We start from the raw sequence: 14510 nt of genomic DNA on the forward strand, positions 1-14510 counted from the left end.
CGGCGAAGCCCGGTCTCAAACGCGATTCATTTCTGGGTGCAAAGTTTCAGTAAACATTTATTGTAAGCTTTGTCACAATACCATAGTTGATTCGTGAAACCGGTCTACAAATATTTAACTACAGAGTACACTGATTGGGTGGTCAGATAAGTAATAAATAAAGGCATGTATAGCTCTGTAAAAAATAAGTTGGATAGATTTGTAACTACTTAACAGTATTATCAGTAGAATCTAGTACTTCCCTACAGATCATATGTCAAAAGTACACACACATCACCTCTTCAGACCAAGTTACTTTTTACATAAACACAATTGTACAAACTTAAACACTATAATCTTGAAATCCGATGTACAAAACAGGATGTGGAATCACTAACATCAGTGCCGATAACGAGTGCTACTATAGCAAATACCATTTCTGATTAAAAGGAAAAGATCGATTTTTAAATGTGCTGTCATTACCGTTCGATGGAGTTATCCAAAAGTTTAAAATACATGCGGATACGATAAAACCTTTTATTTTCCCAGACAAAGAGAACTTATGGTCATTTACGTCATTAGCTGCCAAATACGGATCAGTACGTGAGGCAAGTCACACTTAAAAACTTCTACACCATCAAAGAGCTAAGATTGATACTGGTCAATTTTCCACACTAACAATGCAACAAGTCTTTAAAAGCAAATCACAGTTTGAAGGACGCACTATTAAGTACAGCACTGAATTACACCAGATTTTATACATTGCACTCTGACACCCAATACCACTTTTAAAAGCATTGCATTCCGAATACAACAGATCAGTTATCTATAGGCAAGGCATGTACTTCCAAAGAAATTGCTACGGATGTTAGTTTGGCAAAAACGTGAAGGTACTGAAAACACTACGGTAGTTTCCAATATTAGGTCTTAAAGTACGACGTTTAGAACACTCAAGACCCTACCAGCACTTCCGATACCGGACAGCCTGCAGCCCATCCTAAAGGGTCACGTCGGCCGGTTACAGAAGGTGACGTTCTTTCAAGCAGCAGCCACTGGCAATGGGAAGATCGATAAACGGGAACCATTCCGGATGGGCGGCCGCGGGGGGAGAGGACAGATGGGCTGCGTCTCCCACCCACCTGCCCCTCAGCTAAGCCACGCCACTTGATGAGCAGCTCGCACCAGGCCCGAAGCCGAGGGAAGCGGACGTTAGAGGAGTGCATAGATGCTGCTACCCACCTTCCATCAAGCTTCTAGTGGTCGGAGCAAAAGGCTGGGAGCCGCGAGATCTGGGTTTTATTCTCATTTCTGCCACCGACTCGGGCAGGTCTGTCAAATTCCGTGTCCCGGTTCGATACCTGCACATCTCTGCGAATTCACACGAGACGCTTCTAGCAATGGCAACACAAAAGCAGTGCAACCACTGTCACGAGAACGAGTTCTAAAAAACAGAGCAAAAACCTCCATGGATAAACTAGATGACTTGGTATGGAAAATATTTGTAAAAGGTATTTACAAAAGTTGAAAGAGATCAAGTACAATACCACATTCATGTCCCAAAAGCGCTTTCACTACAGTGCACGTTTAAAAATACAGAGCATTTTTAAAGTATATATATACTGAAGATTAGATTGTGCTTTAAAAAAAATCATACTTCTGATTTTGACTAATGTGAAAACTGAGCGCTGGGAAAAATACTGATTAAAAATATCCAATTTTATACATACCGCTTTTCACATAACATTTTGCTATACATGGGATGCAAGTAAATATAAAAATACTTTTTTTCAAGCAGCAGGGTGATCAAAATTAAGCCTATTAATATAGGAGGGCTGATTTTACAAAACTAAGATAAATGATTAGAGCGAGACAGGGAGAAACTATAATCCAAATTAACTTTTATATAGTATTTTAAAAGAAATCTTTATCATAGACAACTCTTAATATATAAACGATTTAGTATTTTTAACTTCAATGTTAAATATGGATTACATAAAATACAATCTATGCAAAACTGACTCATGCAGATCATCCTACGGAAGTCGATGGAGCCGCTTACACGAGCGAGGTTTGCAGACTTTGGTCCTCAGGCCTCAAATTTAGCAAAACACATAAAGACCTGACAAGCTTTGCTCATCAATTTCTAATTTCCAGGTTGGTGTTTTAGCCCAGTCCTCTGTGCACAACAGTAGGGAAAACTGAGTTTACAGGGAAGACTCTGTAATACTATGGAAAATGAGCTGTAAAAAGGAATATACTGTAATTTACATTTTCAGCTTTACAAAGTGGACTATTTGTTGCCACAGTACTTAATCTGTTCATGGGAAAGATTTTAAGTTAGGAAAAGCAGTTACTCTGCAGCTCTAAACATATATTTCTTGAAAAATCAGGTGCAGGGGGATTTACAGGTGACATAAAAAATTAAAATGGATTACAACAGTGCCAACTGCATATGAACTTCAACCGTGTTGAACTTAAGTGATCACAGTTTGGAGTAAAGGCCATTAACATGGATTTTAAAATAATCCCTCATGTAAATGTCACATACAGCCCAAAAGAGGTCAGGCAAGTAACACACATTTTAAGAAGAGTATTAAACTTCAGCATTAAGAGAAAAATAAATTCACCCCACAGTTACATTCAGTTAAGTGTCACATCCAACAAAAGCTCTACCCAACGAAACACGAAGCCCAAGCGCCAAGCTGTGCTCAGCTGCCCCTGGCCGGTCCCGCTGGAGCCGGCGCTCGCAGGTGAAGCAACAGCACGCGGATCACCTATTCATATTAGTTCCCCTTCCTTTTTAACCAGTCCCTGTCACAGACCAGTTTTTGTTGCGTTTTTTTCTTTACTTGTTCGTTTAGACGTTATGGAATATGTAGTTCTTCAGCTGTGGTCCATTTTACCTCTCATGGTATTGATACTGTGCTCATCGCTGTGGTTTAGGTGCTTCCCCTCCCCCCCCCCACCCCCCATTTATACCCTTGGATGCTATAGGTTACCAAGTTAAACCACTTACCGGACTTTCTTCCCTGAGGTTACCTTTGTTTCGATGCATTTCAGCAAACCTTACAAAGCCAGTAGTAGTCTACCAAGCTGATTCTAAGGTTACAAATACATAGACTCCTTCAAAATAAAATTGCTTCTAAGCTCCTACATCACTTTGAAATGTGACTGTTTAATACAGTCTTCTCGTAAGGTGACTCACTTTCCCCAAAACCCAATATAGCGAGGACACAGACTTCAAGCAAAAAGCTCCTACAAAACTATTACAATTTTAGAAAAAAATCCAGATCTTCCTGAAGATAATTTATTGCCGCTTATTGGTCCTGAGAAAGCTTTAAGCAACAATACATTTGCAAGTGTTTTAACTGCTGCCTTTTTTGAGAAAGTTTGTGGGTCCTGAGATCAAAAATGTTTTATTCTATGCGCTTATGCTTGGAAAATGCTTCACCGTGAAGATGAAATATGAATTACAATTTGCCAGGCTACATCTCTTCCCTTTGTGTCAATTTATTAAAACAGATTTCCTTTCAGACACCAAATTAAAGCTCTCGAGATGAAACGCAATGAAATAATGCCACACGTGCACTTCTCAATTCCTCATACTGGACTGGCATTTATGGACTTCAAATTTATGAAATCTTCCTTCTTCCTTATTCCCCACCTCCTATTAAAAGCTATGGTGCAATTTTTTTGGCCTGGATACCAGAAAATTCCTCATCTGATACTCTATGAAAGGCAACTTCAAGGCAATGAAATAAGCCAACAATAAACCAAAAACATTCGCAAATTTGAAAAAAAATGCGGACCCACAGCAGTTACTTCTCAATGGAAGTGTTTGGTAGCTTGAGATTTTTTTTTTCTTTTTAACTTTTTAAGTGTCAAATTTGCATATGTTTAGCTCAATTTCAATATTTGAAAGACTACTCAATTTGCTTTTTATAAAAACTTTACAAAAGATGTTTTAAATGCTTGTAAAAGTAAGCGTTTATCTACTGAGAAAATTCTAGTACTGGATAAAACTCTCTGAATATACAGCTGAATTTTTTAAATGGTTTTTTTTCCTACAAGTATAATGGCTGAGTGTATAATCTAGATAAATTAGTCTCACACATGATGAAAAGTTATAACTTTGCACACTTTTTACCATGTGATGTTTTGTTGCTTTGTAACTTCGAATGAGACAGTGCTTAGGAATTTTCTAGAGCTGGTGTACAGTGGTCTATAGGGGTTGGTTCACTGGTCACTGCCTCTGTCCAGGTTTTCAATCACCCTAGAAAGACGTATGTTCAGAAGTCTGATCTGACTATCAAGGTGGTCCATCTTCTCCTCAAGGCTGCTGTTGCTGTTTCTTCTCCAGTAAAATCCAACTGGCCCCGTCATGAAGTAGACCGCTACAACAAAGCAGAGAGGCAGGACTGCGTGTTCTGGGTCACCTTCATACTTCTGGAGGATGTACACACACGAGAGAGTGAAAAGGGCAACCCTCGCAATCCAGAAAAAGCGACCAAACAGCATGTGCAGGAGATAGAAGAAGAATCCAAGGAAGAGAGATAAAAACCAATAGGCAAGTAAAATGGCACCAATCAGCAGAAGAGCACGGGTCGGATTGTTGGCAATTGCGGCTGGGCTGAAATAATGAGTCAAGTTGGAGGCTGAAAAACAAAGGAAAATTTACAGAATATTAACGAGTGCACGCCAAAGTGGTAAGGGCAAAAATGCAAGCACAGCTTCAAAGGGTCATGCAGTGGGATCATGGCTGTGTTTTCTGAAGGAAGGGGTAAAGCTAGTTCCTCCATTTCTGGATGGACCTTTTTCAAATCACTGGCTCAGCTGCAATGATGCAATTGAATCAGTTCCTTTAAGGTAGAAGTGCTAAAGGTTCTTTGAAGACAAACTACTATAGGGCCTAAGGTCGAAGTTCATACTGAGGCTAAAGATCCTCCTTTGTAAAAGTTACATTCTGAAGGCTCTCAATTGCACCTTTCCTTCTTCCAGTCCTCCTTTATCTCCCTGCACCATTCCTGGCCGTGTGCATCCATTTAACAATGATACCAAGAAACCAACCATGACTTGTAATGCGTTTTATAGACATCCTATAGATACATATAAAGAAATGGAACGGCTGGTTTTAGTCCTCTCGTTTGAAGGTACTAATAGCAAAATCAAAGCCACGTGAAGCGAATAGAGATACCACTGATGGATGTTTAATGCAGCACGATAAAATGTAATTATTTTCCCACTTGGCCTATGCTTGTAAACATTGATACAGGCTGATATAGTTCAAGAGTTAACAGGCATCACACTTACCATCAATTCCAAGAACATCTAACAAATCAGTCCATATTCTCCAGAATGTGTCCATTAATATATCCACCCCATTCACAAACCTCTCTGTCAACCTTGAGAAAAACTGAGAAATGAAATTGAAAATTAAAAAAAACCCACCTCAATTCCTTAAACACACTTTGAGACTTATTAGTCAGGAGTAGACTTATAATTCATTAAGCAAGAATTGCAGGCTATTCTGAAGTCTCTAAGGAAAAAGTTGTAACTCTGTAATGTTTTTTAACTCTGCAAATCAGAAATTTACTTATTACGGCTGTCCTTATTCTAGGTATTTTGGCATGTAAATGTCTATGGCGACAGGATTTTAAAAAGCACTTCATTAGCTTTACCATTGGTCTGAAGTTTAAAGAAAACACTATTGCCAGCAATGGACATTGGTAAAGCAAATGAGAGAATTAAGTTTTATAGAGCAACTGAGAGATGTCCTCAGCGTCGCACCCAAATGTCAGTTTTACAGTATTTATTATGTCTTCCTACTGGCCGAGGAAAGAAGGAAGAGAGGAATGTATAGATACGTCTGCCTGCATGCCTGATTTCCTGCAAGTTCATATGAGGCCCCGCAAACACAGGATGCTCTGCTGATGCAGACAGACCATATTTCAGCCGGAGGGCTCCTCACCGACAGCGGTCTGCCCTGGCCGCCTCCTCCACCTAAAATAATCTTTATTTACAGATTTCCGGCTTTAATATTTTTTGCCGTTTGCTCCACGTCAAGCCCGGCCTCCCGTCTTCCTTCCCCAAGCAACGCTCCAGCCGTTCCACCGCCTCACCGGCAGCCGGGCTCGCACAAGAGACGAGGCCGCCGCGGGTCCAGCACCGAGCGCCGCGCCGGCGGCGGGGAGGGGGCGGCCAACCGCGGGGCTCTGCCTCACAGAACCGGCCGGTCACCCCCGGGAGCAACGGCGCGGGGAGAGGGCGCGAAGGGAAACGAAGCGAAGGGTTTGTAGGAGGGGGGGGAAAGCGGCCGGCGCCTCACCTTCTGCAGGGCCCGCACGTTGTCCTCGCCGAAGAGGCCGCTGACGCCCTGGTAGAGACCGCTGGCGGCGCGGCGGAGGCTGTTTTGCTTCTCGGCGCCGCGGCTCCGCGCTGCCCAAGCGCCGGGTCCCGCCGTGCCGCCCAGCAGCAGGGCGAGGAGCAGCAGCGCCGGCAGCCGCCCCGCCGCCATGGCCGCCCGCGCTGCGCCCAGCGGCCAGGCAGCGCCGCGATTGTAGCGCCCCCTAGAGACCGCGGCGCGAACTCCGCCGGCGTCGGGGGGAGGGCGGTGCCGGGGGAGGGCGGCGGTGCACACTCTGGGAGTGCACCGCCGCCCTCCCCCCCCCCCCCCCCCCCCTTAAAGCAAAGGGTTTGTTGAAATCACAAAATAAGAATTTAGGTTGAAATGGGGCAGCCGAAGGTCTTCCTGTGCAGCCCCCCCGAGCCAAAAAGGTCTATTCAAGTCTATTGCTGTGTCCAGCCTCCGCGCAACCTGCCCCGGGATTTAGCTTGTCCCGGTCCATAACCCATCCTGATATATTTAACCTCTTCCAATATTTGACCCGTCACAGTATTTAGCCTATTCCTGGCTACATTTTATATTTAATAATCTACTTGGCAAAATTTTTTTTCCCTACTATCTGATCAGGATTTCCCGCGTCTCAGTGAAGGGCCGTTGACTCTCCTGCTGTCAGCGTGCACCTTCGAGAAGGTTCTGGCTCCGTTTTCCCTGTATCCTCCACTCAGGCAGGTGCAGGCAGAGGTAAGGTCTTGCCTTTGCCCTCTCCAGGCACTCTCGCCCTGCTCCATGGCCTCCGTTGGACTCACCCCAGTATCAATATCCATCTTGCAGTGTGGAGCCCAAACCTGGGCATGCTTGTCCAGACGTGATCTCGGAACTGCCAAACCGAGGGGAAGGATCACCTCCCTTGACCTGCTGGCTACGCTCTTACTAACGCAGCCCAGGATGCTGTTGGGCTTCTTTGCTGCAAGGGCGCACTGCCGACTCATGATCGACTTTCTTGGCCCCCAGATCCTCTCCTGCAGAGGTTTTAAATTATTCAGTTGTGTGTTTGGGCTCTTGAGACTCATTACAATCTTTACATAGAATACAGCAAGCTGCCTTTCTTGTAAGGGTATCCCTCCCTCTCTGAGGAGATTCCCCAGCTCAATCCCCAAATGACAAAGAGAATACAGAAGTTTAATGTCAAAAAATGACATCTCTGATTTCAGTACACTATCAACTTCAGGTCAAGGGTTTCTGAAGGACTCTTGTATCTTTACCCTTGAGAAACTCTGACTCAGATGTATATGCGGAAATTCAGCATGCTTAATCATGCGACTCCCTCTTCTGACAGGTTTTATGTTGATTTTTCCTGACTAACAAGACTAACAAAAGACCACTTGGGAAGTATAAATTAGACAATGTTATTGGCTCCTGCTGGGTAGTGAAACCCAACCAGGATGTTAGCAGAGTGAAGTAAGAATCCCCAGGAGATAGAAAAGTACTTCATTGCCTACAGAGCACATTCTGGCTCATCATTCATTGACAGGAGCCTGAGTTAGACAAGATAGGAACACAATGGTGGCAATATAAAACCAGATCCATAGGTCTGTACTGTAGATTCTGCACTGACTGATGGCGTGAGCTGGGGCAGAAAATGTTTGCTAAATTACCCAACAGTAACTTCAGGGCACAGGGGATCCTGACACCCTCCCCAGAGCTTCTCCTTGTGCTTGGGAAGGTGTAGGCGACCCATGACTATGTCTGCGCACCATTCAGGTTCTCTGCTCTGAAAATTACAGGGCAGAGCTCTGCTTTTACGGGCCCCTTCCTGGGGAGTTCCCGCAGAGTCAGGGGTGCAGCTTCTAGCTCTCCCAGTCACTGGAATAACTTGAAGTATCTCCTTCCGATTTTGTACCCTGTGTCCTGGATGTTTAAACCTCATGGCTCGGCCTAAGTCCAGTTGCTGAGTAGCTGAGTAGACATCTAGAATACAGACATCTTTGCTATGGCCTTTTCCCCAGTTTTAGTCTGGCCAAACCACTTATTTTCACATTTAGCAGAATGGCCTAGACTTTTTAGCATTTATTTATATTTGGCCCTGAAAGGGTTGGGCCCAGATCCAGGAAGGTGCTTAGGATCTTACTTGATTTCAGTAGGATATAGATTCTTTATACATTTATAAATGGGGCTTTCATTCTCTTTTAAGGTGGTCTTGAAATTGCTGATATGTTATTACCTGTGTATATTCTGAAATCTATCTCATACTCTTCCAAAAAGGGGCTGCTAATTGATGACAGGTATTTTTGAGGTTCTTACGAGGTTTTTGGTTATCTGCCCTCAGTGTTATGCTATGCCTAGACTCCCAGCACACAGTAAAGCGTCCGCTTTGGGGCATGTCTTCCATGTAAAGAACCTTGCAGTACCAAAACACGACAGTAATGTAATTAACCGTCATGACTGTTGTTTTCTGTGCCAGTTATAATTCTTTGATTTGCTTCCATTTGGCATGGCCTTTTCTGGGTCCCCTTGTGCTGCTTCTGGTCCGATGGGTCTTGTTCCTGCAAATTTGGGGACGTTCTTATTTCTCTACGCAAGTTTACATTGTGGGATCCCCTCAAAATCACTTCAGCAAAGTGCTTGTTGTTTCTTTCCATCCATTCTCAGAGGCCTATTTTAGTGGCTGCCTTTGGAAGCTGGCGCTCAGGGTTGTCCTTCATATGAGGTCAGGATAATTTGGGAATCTTCCCTGGTATTTAATTGATTTCCTGACCTGTCTCAATGAGCCTGTTTCAGGTACATTCATCTCTCCAATTCCACAGCTCTTATGAAATTACACAGTATTTCACCCTTCTCGTTTAAATAAATGAAATCACGTCTGCTCAAAGAATACATTGCATCATGGCATGAAATACTGATCTCAACCACATTGAACTTTTTAATTAGGACAACTGTGAGGTTTCCAGAAAGGTCCTCTGATGGGGGTCTTACTGCACAGAAGAAGCATAAGTGTACTTCTCTGTTTCCTGATCTGCACTAGAAACTGCATAAGATGTCTCAGATATAGGGATTTGACAACAATTTGAACAGTGTTTAGAATAAACTGGGGTCTTCTAGATGTCAAAGTTTTAGCAGATCATAGGGCTCTCTCTTTTAAAATAATTTTTATGCTGAAAAAAATGGCATAGCCTTAAAGAAAGAACCAGTGTTACTGTGGAACAGTCCTTAACCTCACTGACCTTTATTTTTCTGTCTTTACTTAATCTCACAGCCTCAACTTGTCACAGCTGATGGCTTTATGACCTTTTGTCATTTTAGCCCTTTTCTCTTCATGTTTTGCTGCTAGGTCTGTGAGGCTTTTCTTGCAATGTGTCACTGCTGCTTTTCTTTTTCTCTTTCTCTTTTCCTTTTCCTTTTCTTTCTTCTTCCCTTTCTGCAAATGCTTTTGATTTTGATTCTGGTTACTTGTCCTCCTGACACCATGTAGAGATTGCAGAGGTCATGGATGTCAAATGAGCCAGAAGTTTCTTATTCTTATACAGACTCTTAACCAGCTGGTGGCCACTCTGAATATAGGATTCTTTTAAAACTTTCCAAAATCTTTAGATTTCCTAATCCAGGTGTTGGATCAATGGATCATGGTCAGGCCTCAGCACACTGCACAGATTGCCGTGAGGTATTGTTACGAAACCTTTATCTTACAGGTCCATGCATTTCATCACTCATTTTAATTTTAGGCTGACTGCAGATTAGTTACCTCATAGACACAAGCGAGGTAGTGCCATCATCATCATTATTACTGCTAATCAGTTCTGAAGCATCTTTTGACGGGCCCCTAATCTAATCTAAAGCAGAAGACATGATTTAATTTTTAATGTAATATTACTATTAGTAGGTATAAAGCACAGCTTAAAAAGATTTGAAAATGGTCAATCCCAGTTAATCTTATTCAGGCTATTTTCCTCCAGCTATCCTAATCTAGTCTCCCAACTATGGTTAGCAGTCACTGCAGTCCCCTTAATGCCCATTTTCTCAGTGAAGGCTTGTTTAATTTTCCTTCTTTTTCTTCCCACTTTTCCAAAATCACTTTTGAAAGAAGGAAAAACCAGCTTGGATAAGGCAAAACTGGAATGAGGGCAAGGAACATGGAGGCATACTTCACTCCGAGTAAGGATGCAATAGTGAAACTGCTGTTAATAAATGAGCTCTGTCAGGCTTTCCTAAAAGCCCAAGTTTTATCACCGAATTCCCAGTGCACCCCTTCCTCCTTGAACAGTAAGTGGGTCAGTACATTTTAAACTATGCCTTTTTCAGCTCAGCGAGGGGATTTTTGGGTCCCTTCTCAGGCGATTTGGCTGCGCATTTTCTTTTTAGATGCACAGGCCGCTTTGGGTGGAGGAAGGCTGCTGCTTTGCTGCTGCTTCTTTAGCTTAAAACGGGCAATACCGGCATCGCAGACGTGCCGCGCCGGTCTCGCCTCAGCGGTGAGGGGAATCACGGAGGGACCCCACCCCCTCCTGCCGAGCAGGATGAGAGCTCTCCTCCGATTGGGCACACCTCCTCCTCTTCCGGTCGCTCATTGGTCGACAGAGAAGAGGGCTTGAGAAACCTCTGCGCCAATTGGTTCTTCATGGTGTCAGCTCTTCCCCCGTCAGCCTAGCCGTGAGGAGAGCGGGCTCTGGGCTGATGTGGGGCCAGGCGCGCGGCAGCCAATCAGGCGCGCCGGCGTCCCGGCCGCCGTGCGCCGCGCGGGATCCGTCCGCAGCGTCCCACGCCGCCTGAGGGGCGGTGGCGGCGGGCGGCCTCCTGGGCGAGGGGACGGCGGGAAGCGTCGGGGCCGTGACTCCCTCGGGGCAGGGGTGGGGGGCGGCCTGAGAGTCCGGCTGGATGAAACAGGAGTGAGGTAAAAATAGGAACTGACAGGTTTGCTTCCAGTGCTCGCGGGGAGCGCATAACACTGGCCATGACAGGTTCACCAGGTATTTGCGTCAGGTGTAATTCTCGGAGAACTGTAGAAAACCTGACCAGAAGCTCACCTTTACAGCCCAGCGCAGGACAGACCGTAAATCAGCTGGGGGTGGACAGATGCGGAGGGCTAGGGCTGCCCTGGAGACCCCTCGCAGAGGGCTGTGGTGCGGGCGGGAGGCAATACCCTTGTAAAACCTGACCCTGACAGCTGCACCCCAAGGCTTTGTGTCCCAAGCCGGTATATATCCACGCTGGTTAACACTCTGTTATCACAATAAATGTCTTCACAACCCAAAGGGCAAAACCCAAAAGTTATCTCTTCCATGGGCATGCAGAGATGGAGTTTCTAGATAGTTTCCTCCACCACAGGCTGTGGCTCCCAAGCCCAGCTGAAACGGTGAAACAGCTGGGGCCCGTTCACCAGAGCACGTGTCCTTGTGTCCCTCCCGTACCTCGGGGCCTTGGCAGGGTGACTGTGCCGCCGGCTTCACACCTCCGCTGACCTCTCCGAGCACCGCTGCCAAGGCGAGGGAGGAGCATAAAATCAGATAATGTGTCCTGATTCCAGCCCCAGCCTCTCCAGGTCCGCTAGGCTCTGGAGAGAAGTACTTAAAAATACGCTATATGTAAGGTCTTTCTTGAGGCGAATAACAACTGCAGGATTGTTCAAATCATGTTGCCATGGCCTGCAAAGCTAATAAAGTAGTTGTAGTCCAGTAGCACGAAAATCTAAATGAAATTTATAGCAAGTATACTACTATCTACAACATGTATTTTACTTTCACAGTCACACTGTATGACTGTACAATTCACCGCCAAATTCATGGTTTTCGAGGCTTCTACGAATTAGAAGGGAAATCATGACCCTGAAAGTAACAGTTACATAAGCAGCATACATACACAGTGACTTGTGCGTTGTTACCAAGTACCTCACTACCTCGCTTCTTGGCTGAAGTCGGCCGTTGCGACATAGCGATTGTCAGTAAGGGGAAGACCTCACATTTTGGACGGAGAGAGGGGATCGAGTTTAATCCAAGGTGCAAGATAACGTAGGCAGAGAGTGTTACAAAAGCGTAACTGGGATAGCGAGGCTATGGAGAAATGTGTTTCTTGCCTCATTATTGGGTCAAAGACGTTTGGCAGCGGGGACTTCTTCAGACCTCTCCCTCGGCGGTAATTTTGGAGAGGCGCCTTGAGAAGCGCGAAGCGACGGTTCCTCCGCGGTGCCGACACGGCGTTCGATGACCTTTAGCGGTGGCGGGGACCCAAGCGGCGGGTCTCCGCTGTCCAGAGCGCCCCGGCGAGCCGGCTCGTCGGCCGTGCCCTGACCGGCCTCCGCGGGCGGGAGGTGGCCCCGACGCCGCAGGGCCCACACGACACCTGCCGCCGCGGGGGCCACGGGCGGGATCTGCCCGTTTAATCCTGTCACAACCCGGTGGTTAAACAAAGTCCCGCCGCGGGGTTTCTGTCAGGGTGGAGACCGCTGGGTCTGGGCTGCCCCGGGGACGGGGGACGGGACGCGGTCACTTGGCGGGAGGGACCCGGGTGTGGGGGGGGGTCGCTGCCGCCTGAGGTGAGGGACCGCGGAGACCCCCGTCAGGGAGCGGCCCCGCCCGCCGCCGTGAGGGGCCTCGCCTCAGTCCCCGGCTCGGCCGTGCCGAGGCCGGGCGCCAGCCGCGCCTGCCCCCCATTCATTCCGCACCGGTCGCGCCTCCCCCCCGCTGTCCTGAGGGAGCCGGAGGGGGATGACCCCCCTCCCCCGCCGCCCCCGCTCTCCGGGCCGGGGACCGCTACGGCGGTGGCGGAGCTGCGCCTCGGCGCCCCGCGCCCCCTCGGCGGGCGGGGGCGGGGCGCAGCGCCCCGCACTCTTTTCTCTCCGGCGGAAGGTTACGGAGGGAGGCGGTACGGTGAGAGGATCGGCGGACCTTAAAGGGTGCGCCCGGAGGAGGGGCCCCGCAGTCAGGGCTGAGGGGCGGCGGGAGGTTGGTGTGGTGTTGGTGCCTCCGCGGGAGGGACGGTTGCTCGCTCGCTCGCTCCAGTCGTTTGCCGCCGCCGCTGCCGCCGCCGCCATGTCCCGGGAGCCCGAGATCATGGAGTCGCAGGTGATGTGGGAGCCTGACACGAAGCGCAACACCCACATGGACCGGTTCCGCGCCGCCGTGGCCAGCAGCTGCGGGCTCCGCCTGGGTGAGCGGCGGGCGGGGGCGGGCGGGGAGGCCCTCTGGGCTTTGCTCGGGGCCCTGCTCTGGCTGTAGGGGTCGGCGGGGCTCGGCTTCCCCGGGGCTGGCCTTACCGCGGGTCCGCGGCAGGGCTGTGGGCCGTCCGTCTGCCCCTACCCCAGAGAAGGGGGGGCAAGGTGCCCGCGGGGTGCCCGGACAGCCCCCGCACCCCGGAGGCACCCCGGGGCAAAGTGGTCCAGGCTGCGAGCGGGATGCTCTGCTTGTGCCTCATGCAGAGGCCTCCGGTGCAGCATCTGGCTTAGTGCGAGGGTGCGTGCTGATGGGAAAGGCAAACAGCCTTATCTGTTACCGGTGCTGCTGCTTGCTGGATGTCAGCCCAGGCAGCCTCGGCACTGGTACCTGCTGTGCGCTCCTGTCTGCTGGTGTGTGTAGCTGAGGCCCTGCTTGCAGGGATTTCCTGGGGCCAATAGCAATACTGAAGAGGCTTAATGTTTTAAGGGGGTGTGGGAAGGAGGGATCACTGCCATCGTAGCTGTGAGGTTAAGGTAAGCCTTAATATGGTGGTTTAGCAGCATACGTGTGTGAGGTTTGAGTGAAGGCTGTGCTTGCATTCTCATCCTTGTTTGTGAAGAGTATGTCTGTAATTTCTAAGTATGCTGGGAAGTGAAAGGTGATGTATAATTTGGTTCAGTGGTGGAAGCCAAGGTTTTTTGCTGTGCATCTGCCCAAGCTCTTGAACTTCAAGCTCTGACTTATGCTTGTTTAGAAATACCTATATAGCTGTGAATAGGTGTGCAGTGCTTTGACTTGAGAACAACTGATCAACTTTGAATTTAGTGCTGCTTTGAGTAAGGGTTTGGACCTCCAGATGTTTTTCAACCCAGATTGTTCTGTTTCTTCAATGACTGCTAACTGTAGGTGGTGTCTCTAGGGTATCAGGAGTCAGTGGGTGCCAGCTGTGTGGGCTCATTCACATCTTGAACTGGGTGGGCTTAAGTGCATATGGGAGTCAAACTCTCCAGTTCTGACTAGCTTATTTTATGCTGCCTGTTCTCCCT

The 14510-nt window shown here is 47.6% G+C and overlaps 2 protein-coding genes across 4 annotated transcripts in view; one reads left to right on the top strand and one right to left on the bottom strand.

Annotated features, from left to right (window-relative positions):
* Positions 1-39: 39 nt before the first annotated feature.
* On the bottom strand, positions 40-6523 carry BRI3BP (BRI3 binding protein). Of its 3 annotated transcripts, none has more exons than XR_007506739.1 (4): positions 6305-6523; positions 5290-5392; positions 4127-4634; positions 40-1420 (listed from the first exon to the last, which is right to left on the bottom strand). XR_007506739.1 is itself a non-coding variant. In XM_049806006.1 (3 exons), exons 1-3 carry the CDS (start codon positions 6491-6493, stop codon positions 4216-4218), a joined length of 711 nt encoding a protein of 236 aa, XP_049661963.1. In that variant the 5' UTR covers positions 6494-6523; the 3' UTR covers positions 40-4215. The 3 variants fall into 3 exon arrangements, 1 of the variants encoding a protein (XP_049661963.1); XR_007506740.1 differs by having other exon boundaries at positions 40-1031; positions 1219-4634; XM_049806006.1 differs by having other exon boundaries at positions 40-4634.
* A 6706-nt stretch (positions 6524-13229) lies between these two features.
* Positions 13230-14510, top strand: part of AACS (acetoacetyl-CoA synthetase) — a 45158-nt gene continuing 43877 nt past the window's right edge. The window contains exon 1 of the mRNA XM_049806269.1: positions 13230-13459. Within this exon, the coding sequence (XP_049662226.1) occupies positions 13342-13459 (118 nt within the window). The 5' untranslated portion in view covers positions 13230-13341. The remainder of the gene's footprint in view (positions 13460-14510) is intronic.

The sequence above is a fragment of the Accipiter gentilis genome, chromosome 7, assembly GCF_929443795.1.
Source record: "Accipiter gentilis chromosome 7, bAccGen1.1, whole genome shotgun sequence".
Taxonomy (NCBI): domain Eukaryota; kingdom Metazoa; phylum Chordata; class Aves; order Accipitriformes; family Accipitridae; genus Astur; species Astur gentilis.